Source organism: Tiliqua scincoides, chromosome 4 (genome assembly GCF_035046505.1).
Source record: "Tiliqua scincoides isolate rTilSci1 chromosome 4, rTilSci1.hap2, whole genome shotgun sequence".
Classification (NCBI taxonomy): domain Eukaryota; kingdom Metazoa; phylum Chordata; class Lepidosauria; order Squamata; family Scincidae; genus Tiliqua; species Tiliqua scincoides.
The window spans coordinates 32,212,521-32,224,883 of record NC_089824.1 but is presented as its reverse complement, the minus strand read 5'-3'; the positions used below and the strand labels follow the sequence as shown (position 1 = coordinate 32,224,883).

General features: G+C 44.2%; 1 protein-coding gene across 1 annotated transcript in view; it reads left to right on the top strand.

Annotated features, from left to right (window-relative positions):
• The window catches only part of RALYL (RALY RNA binding protein like), a 153,487-nt gene extending 142,988 nt beyond the window's left edge, over positions 1–10,499 (top strand). The window contains exon 8 of the mRNA XM_066624402.1: positions 10,389–10,499. Coding sequence (XP_066480499.1) covers positions 10,389–10,499 — 111 coding nt within the window. The remainder of the gene's footprint in view (positions 1–10,388) is intronic.
• The last annotated feature ends 1,864 nt before the right edge of the window (positions 10,500–12,363 follow it).

The following is a 12,363-nucleotide window of genomic DNA, read 5'->3' as shown; positions in this document are numbered from 1 at the left end:
TGTTAAAGCTTAGAATTCAAGCAACATGCAGAGTTAGTTTCTCCCTTGATGTTTTCTGTACCATATATTGCTCATCACTTATTGGCCCACTAAGAACCTAGTTCTGCTTAATTCAAATTTGATCATTTGTGCAGTCAGGGAAAAAACAGGAGGTTGAAAAAATGAATGAATATTGGAAGGATATCTTAGGCTAGAGACAGTCACTTATTTGGAGAGCTGAATGTGGTGTGCTAGCACCATCATTTCTCATAGCATCTGCAAGACCTGATTAACCAAAGACAAGAGTGCAGAAATTGGTGCTTACACCATTTAAACTCTTTTGAAAATAAATTATTGCCGTCTTCAGTCTAAGCTATGGACAGCCCAATCCTGAGCTGCCCAGGGCGCCCAGGCTTGGTGGCACCGAAGAGGGCTGCTGCCGAATCCAGGGCATCCCGCAGGAGGCACCTCGGGAGAAAAGGACATTCCCCTTCCCCCGAGTAAGGTAGGCAGCTCCGCAATGGGGCTACTCACTTTACCGCCGACCTTTTGGTCGGTGGTAAGGAAAAGGCGCTCATGTAGCCCCCTGAATCCTGCGGAGCAAGCTCCACAGATCCTCCTCCCTCCATCCCCCTGGAACGCCTCCCGCCCGCCCTCTTTCCGCCTCCCGCCGGCCTCCTCCCTTCCCAGAATGCCTCCTCCCTGCTCCCGCCTACCGTTCCACAGCCCGGCGGTCTGGGAGACCTCTGAGTCGTGGAACCTGGGCAGCCGGCCAGCGCTAGCCCAGTACTGGCCCGCGCTGGGCTAGCACGGGAAGGAGCCCGGCGGTGAGCCCCGTGAACGTACCTTAAGGCACATTTACAACTGTACTTGGTGGCATGGAGCTGTGCCACTGAGTACAGGATTGGGCTCTAATTCGTTTTTAGTCCTCAAATTTGATGACTTATCACTTCTTAAAAGATGTGTTTGTATACTATTGTGAGACAGTTCATTATTTACACTGTTTCCAAATAACCCTTCTACTTTTGAATACCAAGGAAATGTTAGTATTTGCACAGGGGCATTTCTGGAGGTGGATTCCATAGCTGAATGAAATATCTTACCCCGGAGCACAATTGCATTCAGTGCTCTGCCTCTACCGTGAGTTGGTACCCTTAGTGGAAATACAGGGAGTAGAACAGAATGCATTAGTACAGTGGTTCTCAAACTGTGGGTGCAGGACCCATCAGTAGCTCATGACCCAATTTTTGTTGAAACTGACATGTTAGATTAGGTTATGTGCATCAGGGCAGCTTAAACAAGCTGCTACTTAGGGCGGTGAGTAGTACTGCCTGATCACCATTATAGCCACACCCCATGGCATTTATAAATCAGGCAGCAGCTTCTAAAAAGCTTGGGAATCATTGCATTAATACCTCCCTTTATTCCTCATGAATGGCTTGAGCAGTTGAGGCAGGTGTAAAGTTTTCAGCTACCAGATTAGCTGTGCTAGGAAGTACACTTAAGACATGACATAGTCAAATGTTTAAAGGCATATACGGTTCATGCCTCAGCATCCACGGGGGTTCTGCTCCTGGAACCCACACAGATGCCGAAACCTGCAGGTAATCAAATCCATGTGGATCACACACCCTGTTGCCCTCTGAACATGACAGGAACTGTGTTTCAGTTCCTGCCAGAGGGCCTTCTGAGGGCTAGGAAGGATATATGCAGGAAAATTTCTTCTGAGGGCTGAAAATAGTCACTTCCTGTTTTTGGCTGAAAATTAGTTTTGCTGATGGTTTTCAGCCCTCAGAAGGCCCTCTGGACACAACCAGTCACATTCAAAGGATGAATCAAATCTGCTGGTTTAGAATTCACAATTAGATAAAACCATGGGTCCCGAATCCATGGATAAACAGTCTGGACCTATAGTCTCTTGGGTACATGTTTAAAGAAAGATGGAAGGAAGAACGGATGCCTGCCAGCCTGCAAACATGTACCCTAAAGACTACAGGTCCAGACTATGTTTCCATGAATTCAGGACCTGTAAGAATGGACCTGTTTATCCCTGAATTCAGGAATTAGATCACAGTTTTATCTAATTGTGAGTTCTGAACCAGCAAATTGGCTGGATTTGTACCCTTTGAATGTTACTGGAGCTGTGCTCCAGTTGTGTCCAGAGGGCCTTCTGAGAACTAAAAACCAGAAGTGACTCTTTTGTGATGGGAATGATGATGAATTGTTTGTTCAATGCATAAAGCATACCTACCCTATTCTATAATGGGTAGCAGCATTCCAGCCCAATCCTATTTGGAGGCCACACTGACAGCATCTGTCGGCAAGCAGACTTCTACATTCGCAGGGATGTCATTAAGCCAGTGTACATCAAGATATACAGGCATAACTTGAGGATAGGATTGGGCCTTTAATGTCCAATATATCAGGGCTCTTAAAAAATACTACCTTGCAAGTATTTCATGTGTTCCTTCTGAGTGGAGGAATTAAAAAGACAATAGTTTTTAAAGACCACCTGACCAGAGTAAAAGCTTTTCTATTTCAGAATCAGCATCACATTTACTTGGAAATAAGTTTAGTTGAACTTGTTTTCAAATAATATGCCTAGGATAACAGCATTTCAGTCTGCTCCACATCACACTCAGAATGTAAACCAATTTAGTATTTGATGAATGTAATGAGATGGCATCAATTTAGTGCCCATTTTTATGCCTGTTTATTCCTAGGTTCCTTTAGACTAAGAAAATGTGCATAGGATTGCAGGCATTATTCTTACTTCCTTTTCTTCAGGATTTTTCTAGATTATGAAGCTGATTATACTTCTCTCTCAGCGCTGTATTTACAGAGTACCAAATGAGAGTAAACAGTATGAAACTTAGCCCATTTAATGGAAAGGAGTGGGAGTGCCCTTGCTGTAGAGCCAACAACTGTAATCTTGTAAGATCTGTGCTTGCCCAAGGCCAGCAAAAGGCATGTTAAATGCCACCCACTTTTACCCATTGCTCCACTTTTTACTCCCTGGATTTGAAAAGAAGAGAGGAAAAGAAAGGAAGATGAAATTTGGAAGAGAGCAATGAGCTAATATGTCAAAGACGCTCGAGCCCAGCAATTTTCACATGGTGTGCTGTGGCATATTGGTGTGCTACAAATGGTCCTCAGGTGTGCTGCAGGAGTTTGGGTGAGCGTCACTTATTAGGAGGACCATTGGGGTATGAGCTTCCCACCAGCAGTGTGGTGTGCCTTGTCAATTGTCAAAAACCAAATGGTATGTTTTGACAGTGTTAATGCCTTGTCAGTGTGCCATGAAATGAAAAAAAACTGAATTGCTCTTCCAGCCTACCAATCTCCTCTCCTCTGCACATCCTCTTCTGCCCCATCTCCCTCCCTTTTCAAATCCAGGGAGTGGGAAAAGCAGGAGGAGTGATGGAGGCAGATGAGCAATAAGAAAGTTGCCTCCCACCAGTCTGTCTTCTTATACCTCATGCACACTTTAGTTCTGGCTTGCCCTAATAGGGAGGGTGAATACATAGCCAGAAAATAATTTTTTATTGCATTGAAGGGGAGAAAAGGGTAAAAATCAACAAAACAATGGAAGTATTCACTCAAGGGGAGGTGACAAGCTTTCTTGTATTTTCCACTTAAAAAGCAATGACTAGTTTAGACCATCTTACTGGCTGTTGCTGCTGGATTGATTTATTTGAAGACTGTGCCAGGAAGAAATCTCACTTTTTAGTTATAGGTGGAGCCTATTTATCTGCGTTAGTTCCGTCTCGTGACTCTGTGTGATTAACAAAAAACGCGTTGTGCTAAATTCCATAGAGTTACGCAAATACACTGCAGCCTGACACTTCCGGATGGAAGGAAACTAAGGCAGCTGTTATCAATCCCCTCCACTCCGTATTCAGCCCTGCCCGTTGCCAGCTGCCCAGCTTCTTTCACATGGGATGCTGATCTTTTAAGAGTCCAGCCCTATGCATTTCTACTCAGAAGTAAGCCCAATTGTAGTCAATGGGGCTTACTCCCAGGAAAGTGAGGAGAGGATTGTAGGCTAAATCTCATGCTTTGCTTGGTGGAAAGGCTTGCTTGTGTCCATGATAGCCTGCACCATGAGGGGGGGTTGCTTGCGTTGGTGATTGCCTGCACCATCTCAATGGGGGGGGGGGAATTTGGCAAATACTCCCTGGGTTTTCTAAAGCAATCCCCTCTCCTTCCCCTCCTGCCTGCCCCTCTGTTCTCAGCCCTCCCCATTGCCAGCTGCCTGGCTTCTTTCACAGTTGGGGATGCTGATCTTTTAAGAGTCCAGCCCTATGCATTTCTACTCAGAAGTAAGCCCCATCCCAGTCAATGGGGCTTACTCACAGGAAAGTGTGGAGAGGATTGTAGGCTATATCTCATGCTTTGCTTGGTGGGAAGGCTTGCTTGTGTTGGTGATAGCCTGCACAAGCAAGCTATCTTGCTTGCTGGGGGGGGGGGGAATTTGGCAAACACTCCCTGAGTTTTTTAAGGCAATCCCCTCTATTGCTACCACACCTTCCCCTGTGTGAGCGAGAGTGAGAGAGAGAGAGAGAGCTCCATCTTGCTGCATGTGTTCTGGCTACAGAGATTTTCAACCCCCCCCCTTCCCCTCTTCAGCCTCTTTGCTGGCTCAGGGAGTCCAGGAATGTCACTGTTCCTTGCAAGGGGAACTTCCTCCAGGACTCCAGGGCTATTTCCCTGCCTGGATGAGGCAGAGCCTTTTTGCAGTGTTTTGAGCTGCCTGGAAATGGAGCGAGGGCAAAGGAGGCAAAGGTGTGTGTGACTTTCGGTTCCCCCACCCCATTTGAGACAAATCTGCAGATAAAAAAATCCGTGGATAAATAGACTGCACCTGTATATCACTCTGCTTCAGGCTATTATGGATTCTCTCTGAGTTAAACAGAAGCTTAGAGAAAGGATCTCAAATATACTCTAGATGGGCTCTGCTGGGACTAAACCTGGCAAATGGACTAAGTGACATATGGACTAAGTGACATCTATTAATGCAAACTGGAGGAAGCAATCTTTTCAAAATCTAGTATGTTACCCATATATTCTTTATGCATACAGTGAACACAGACTCAGATAGAACATGTGGAAGGATCTCCTAGTTTATTGGACTCCAAATAGATGGTGACATGTTACGGGTACAGGGTCTGAAACTTGTTGGAAGAAATATGGGAATAACAAGTTAGGGCATGTGAGATGGCTTTGCCCAAATCAGGATCATTTCTAATGACTTTGTATTATTTACTTAAAGTTATTGATTAAAAGATACATGTTGCTATATACAAAGACTTTGGGAAGGGAAACATCACTGCAATTCTAACGTACCTACATAAAATATGATTGGATTTTGCACAAGTAATGGCTACACATTATTACAATATTTGTTAAAGTATTATTACCATGAAGAAGAAAGTCTTAGCTAAATTGTGGGTTGCATTGTGTGTCATTCTCTTGCGGTAAAGCCTGCAACCCTTATAGCCCAATCCAGCCTAAATCCCTGCATGGTGATCCAGCAGCACCAAATGTGCCTTCCACTATATCCCACCAGAGGGATTTTGGCTATTGGAGGTCTCCTTGGAGTACGGGGATATTTGTCACCTTGTCACAAGGTAAGCCCCAGCAGCTGCAACCGGTTAACTCAGACATGCACTAGTGTTATCACTGGCGTAAGTCCACATTGATCCATGTTGGCGGATCAGGCTTGGGAAGGGGACTTGAATTTGGCACACACCACTGCTAAACCCACCCCCTCCTAGGCCCAATCTGCCCATCTGTCACCCCTGTCATCAATCCATTCCACCCATCCCCTCCCCTTTTCTGCCCACCCCCAGCCTGTTCAACCCCGCCACCCTCCAGCCCCCTGCGCCAGGCTTACCTGCTCCAGTAGACCTCCCAATGACCACCAGCATGCACTAGAAGACTCTGACCTTCCTACCAGTGAGCCAGCTGCTTGCACTGCTGCAAAGCACTTTATGGCATTTTTGTGGCAACCAGCTGGCAGAACAAGCATTCCATTGGTGCTATCAGTAAGTAGGACTGGGCTGTCAGTTGCTTTGCCAGAAGAACCTCCTTCCTTCTGCTTCTCTTTCCTTGCTTGCTGATCATCCAGACCAGGGGGGTCTCCAAACTTATCAGTATGAGCGCCACATTGTATATTTTACAAATTTTTTGTGGGCCAAAAGAATATCAGTATTTTTAAAAAAAATTTTATAAATTTAAAAATTTTTTATTTTATTTTCCAAGAATATCAGTTTTTTAAATGAATGAATGAAATTTAAATGAATACATTTTACTTGGATCCTTTTTGTAATCGGCATGATATGATTCAGAACAAAAGAGAAATGTGACAATTACAAAAAAAAAATGCTGTGCTTAAACTGAGAAATTATTTATAATGAGTAAAAATGTCAAACATTAGCAAATGCTCTGACAAAAAAAGAGTTGCTCTGGGCCAGATAAAATCTTGTGCCAGGCTGGATTTAGCTCCCGGCTCATAGTTTGGAGACCCCTGATCTACACCTATTACTGAGCCATTCAAACTCTAAAGAAAGAAGCATTGAGGCTTCTGGCACTATGAACAATGAAATGAAGCAAAAGAAACTGAATGATTCCTTTTCAGATACTCAGGGATTTGCTTTCTTGTATGAGAATAAACAGAACGTGTATCATGTGCACAAAACTTAGAAGTCAGGGCCCTGTGAAATTATGATGGTAGTAATTTCTAAATTACAGATATTTTAGCGCTGCTGTTACTTGCAGTTCCTGCACAGCAGTTATCTTGGCAAATTTTGCACTGTATGTAATAACTGGAAATTACTGTGGCTTGGAGTGAAACCTATTCAAGAAGTAGCAGAACTAGCGATTCTAACACTTATTGATTTTGTAGCTACAGAATAGATCACCATCCTATCTGTCATGCTTTTCTTTGCTTCTGTGAAATTAGTAATGCTAATCAATTATCTCTGTGTCTGAATTGAAAGCATTGCAAAGTAGTACTGTCCTCTGTAAACAACACAGATGACACCCAATTAATTACTTGGCAGCATCTCTCTTACTTCGATAAGAGAGAGCCATTTTTTTCTAATGAAGCAAAACAAGAAGTGCAATAGATTAAAACCTCAATTATATAATACTTGAATATTACAAGATAAATGCATATGGATATTACTGCATAATTAAAGACTTAGATAATATTAGACTGCAATCCTATTCACACTTACCTGGAAGTACACCCCATAGACTACAATGGGATTTATTTCTGAGTACATATGGCTAGGACTGGGCTCTTAGTATTATAATGAAAGGAAATGCAATATTTTATGAATACTATATAGTCAGGGCATAAGGATATACTATACTATATAGTCAGGGCAAACTTTTCCGAGTGGTAAAGACCAGAAATGATTGTGAGGAGCTCCAGAAGGATCTCTCCAGACTGGCAGAATGGGCAGCAAAATGGCAGATGCGCTTCAATGTCAGTAAGTGTAAAGTCATGCACATTGGGGCAAAAAATCAAAACTTCACATATAGGCTGATGGGTTCTGAGCTGTCTGTGACAGATCAGGAGAGAGATCTTGGGGTGGTGGTGGACAGGTCGATGAAAGTATCGACCCAATGTGCGGCGGCAGTGAAGAAGGCCAATTCTATGCTTGGGATCATTAGGAAGGGTATTGAGAACAAAACGGCTAGTATTATAATGCCGTTGTACAAATCAATGGTAAGGCCACACCTGGAGTATTGTGTCCAGTTCTGGTCGCCACATCTCAAAAAAGACATAGTGGAAATGGAAAAGATGCAAAAGAGAGCGACTAAGATGATTACTGGGCTGGGGCACCTTCCTTATGAGGAAAGGCTACGGCGTTTGGGCCTCTTCAGCCTAGAAAAGAGACGCTTGAGGGGGGACATAATTGAGACATACAAAATTATGCAGGGGATGGACAGAGTGGATAGGGAGATGCTCTTTACACTCTCACATAATACCAGAACCAGGGGACATCCACTAAAATTGAGTGTTGGGCGAGTTAGGACAGACAAAAGAAAATATTTCTTTACTCAGCGCGTGGTCGGTCTGTGGAATTCCTTGCCACAGGATGTGGTGCTGGCGTCTAGCCTAGACGCCTTTAAAAGGGGATTGGACGAGTTTCTGGAGGAAAAATCCATTATGGGGTACAAGCCATGATGTGTATGCGCAACCTCCTGATTTTAGGAATGGTTAAGTCAGAATGCCAGATGTAGGGGAGGGCACCAGGATGAGGTCTCTTGTTATCTGGTGTGCTCCCTGGGGCATTTGGTGGGCCGCTGTGAGATACAGGAAGCTAGACTAGATGGGCCTATGGCCTGATCCAGTGGGGCTGTTCTTATGTTCTTATGTTCTTATGATAACACAGGTCTCCCTAACAGAAGCCATCTTACATGAAAGATGGCAGATGATCTCTACAAAAGAGAGAATAAATACATGAAACAATCGCGAATCATTCTACATCTACCATTTCAGACTGCTGGTGGGGGAATGCATTTCCTCTGTTTCAAAAAACTATCCAGGAGAAATGTGGTAACTGTTTTTCCATTGACTGAGAGTTTTGTTCTTGGAAGACTTAAAAGATGCAAGTCCCATTTGCTCAGAGGTGGATCCAAGGGGGGGGGCAGCGCATGGGTGTGTGCCCCCTCTAAACTGTTCCACCAGTGAGGAAGGTTGCCCACTGGGATGGGGAACACCCATCTCACCCTTGATGAACACCCATCACCACCCTCGGTGGTGAGATCATGCCCAGTTGATGCTCTGGCTGGCCCAAGATCTCACGGCAGGGAGCCTAGGTCTACCCACCTAGAAGAAGTGGCAGAGTCGGAATGGGAGCCCAGGTCTACCCGGCAGGTAGATCTGGGCTCCAAGTCCGGGTGGGAGCCCAGGTCTACCCATCCAGCAAACCTTGAGCCCAGGTCTACCCACCTGGTTGTTCTGGGCTCTGGAGTTAAGTGCTCATTCCCCCACCCCACCCCAACACAAATGCTGGATCTGCCCCAGCTCTATGCAAGGCCAGGAACTGTAGCTTAGAAGAATGTAGGAGGGCCCAGGTTCAATCCCTAGTATCTCTGATTATGATTGCAAAAGATCCCTGTCTGAAGGGAGAGCTGCTGCCTTTGATACTCACCTGGACTTCTTTTCTCCCAACTCAGGCTGAGATAATGGGGGCACTGCGGTATAATTACCCTCACAAGCCCTACATTTCTAATCAAGGATACAGTACTCTCTTAGGAGCCATTCAACCCACCCAGGCTCACAAAAGAAGAGACTTCCTGAAATTTTGCATTCTTCTTTTCAGCAGTCTTGCACCACCACCACTCCAAGGGGTCTGCACTCTATCCTTGGGGGGAAGAGAGGGTGCTTGACCCTGTTAGAATTCACCTGTACAGGCAAGACTCCTGTGGCTTTCGTTGTTTCTCTTTAGCACCATGGAATGGTGCAAGAATGGTGGAAATCTCAGTGGTACAAAGACTTCAAAGAATCAGATCAAGGACCTGTCATTTCCATTAATAGAAGGTCCTCTCTTCAAATATTTATTTATGTGGATCCTTTTTCCTGTTTCACAGTTTGAGACCATAAGAACTGAAAACTGCAAGACCAAAAAAAAAAAAAAAAAAACCCTCATTAGTAGATACTCACTTGACAAATACTGATGTGGTGCCCCTTCTGAAACCGCCGCGTACCTAATAATCTGTGGCTGCAAAAAAAGTAATAAAAGCATATCATGAAAGCAGCGAATGCACAACACCCTAATTTGCCCTTTCTATGCTTAATATTTACAGTATTACACTCAACTAGTTTATTGTTCATCTTTGCATAAATGAGCTTCTGTGAAGCCTTTATGATCAGCCCATTTGTTTTGGCTGTCAATTACTCAGGCAGACTTCTTAAGAACTGTGCTGAATTTAACCATGTTCTTCTCATTGCTCTAACAGGATTTTCTTTTACGCCCAAATCCCCTATATGCTGATTTTCAGCAAGATGGGAACATTTCCCTTGCTTCATATCTTTCTATCAAAATCTCAAGCAAGTAATTTGTTTTGGGGAATATTTGGCATTTTACATTTTCAGAAAAACCCAAGATGGAGAGATTAGGTTGCACATTGCAAATTTATAGGCAACACTCTAAGGGCCCGATAACTACAAGTGAACATCCTGTCCTCTGAATGTCCTTGATCAGGCTTCAGTATCCCAGCACTGGGAAAATGCCACAATACCAGAGGCTGATATCAATGACAGCTAAATAGAACCTCTAAATCCCTGGACATGGCCACCTTCGTGCTCTCTTTAGGGGCCTCCAGGGGCATTCTGCCAGCTGGTTTCAGAAACATTCTCCAGCAAGACAGTTCTTATGTTTTTTTGCTAGGTAGACAGAGAATGCCAGCAGGCTGCCACACCAGCAAATAATGCCTTAGGGAAGAGCATTGTGATTGCTGCTACAATGCTCAACTTTGTCACAAACATCACGTTACAGTAATGCAACTATGCAGGACTGGAGTATGAGAAGATGAAAATCTTACTGCTTAGTTGTGACAAGGATTGACAAACCAAGGGCCCAATCCTATTCTCCCCCACACCTGCCAATGCTCCAAAATGGCTACCACTGCATCATGTTGGGGGGGGGGGCAGTTGCAGAGGTCTCCTCTGTGTAAGAGAACAATCATTCCCTTACCTGGAGTTAAGCTTTTGTGGCACAGAGGAGATGTATCTGGAGCTGTTCTAGCTAAATAGCTAGTACAGGTCAACATGGATCCATGCCATGAATCAGCTCCAGGAAAGGGGTTAGGATTTGGCAGCCACTGCTGCCACCAAACCGGGTCCCTTCCTAGAATCAGGCAGGAGAATCAGGCAGGTGGTTCCTGATTCTCTGACCCAGCCTGGAAGTTGTCCTTCCTGCAGTATGCTGAGTAGAACAGTGCTGGAGTGCCTTTTGCAACTGGCACTGACTGCTGTATGGCAGTCAGCGAAAAAGGCATGCTGCCATTGCCCAGCCCAGGTGGGACTGGTCCAGAGATGAAACCAAAATAAGAAAGATGTGGCAAAGTACGACATACAGAAAAGTAAGTGCTCAGTCCTGATTCTATACTGCATTCCATGGCTGTGGAAACAAAAACATTCTGTGGAAGCAAAAACGACAGCTGTTTCATACAGTTACTTGCTTTCACCTGTTCTTCCAAAAGTTCAGAGCAGCTCAAATATGGCTTCCAAGGAGATCCAGGAAACATTCAAGCCAGGCCTGCTTAGTTTCAGCAGTAGAGCCATGACATGTGCCTTCACAGCAGAGCTTGAGCTTGAAATGCATTTAGTTTCCTTAATTGTGAATAGATGTGCAGAAGAGAGCATGAATAGCAGAGAGAGGCCATCAGACCCTGCAGCCAGGCCACTGCCTTTCAGGTGGAGCCAAAAGAGGCCATGTCTTGACCTATAATGTGTCCCAGTGGAGGTTCAGCTGGCTGCTCAGTTGCCCTGGCAACAAGGGAGAAGGGGGTAGGGGGAGGGTGGTCCATGCATTAGTGGGAAATAAAGCCCCCATCCTGGCCAATGACCAAGCGAAAAGGCTGAGGCAAAGTAGTGCAGGAGTTGGTCAGGACTCCCATAGGGCCTCCAAAAGTAACCAGGGACATGATGCATTTCCAGTATACAGGACTGTGTGACCTGCTGAGGCTGCTAAACATCATGAGTTTTTCATGGTCTGTAGTGAACATTTGCTCATCATTTCTTGACAAGCCTCCCTTCTTGAAGCTGCATATTTCATCAGAGTCTAGAGATGAATGGAATTCTACAGCAACCTTCTGACTTATGAACTCAGAGTAAAAGATGAAGGGAAAAAGAAAAAAAATCGCTTGGTATAGAAGAGTGTGTGAACTGAGATCGAGAGTCAAAGAATAGAATTAAGTGCATGCAACAAAATATCACTTCTAAACAATTTATACACCATGATGTATCTCTTCATCCATCATTTCACTTTGCAATTTTTTTTTCTTCAAAATAAAAGTATTACTGAGTGCAAAATTGATGCTGCTGCTATTCTCTATCATGAGCACGCAAATTGGTATTAAATAGGACAAAAAAAATCTTAGGATGTCATTTAATACATGCTGTCGAAAACAGATCCAGCTTTGATATTATTTTTTCCTATTGTGTTCACAATTCTTACTTGATCTTTTATGTCAATACTTTTCAACTCCATTACAATCTCATTGACACTTCTCTTATGCAAACTGAAAGCAGAAAATCCATTCTCTTGCTCTTTGTCCAACTGCTCTACTTCATATCAAATTAGTTCTCCCATTTCAGTATTAACCATCCACTGCTGTGGCTTCTTTTGTTCCTTGTGCCTC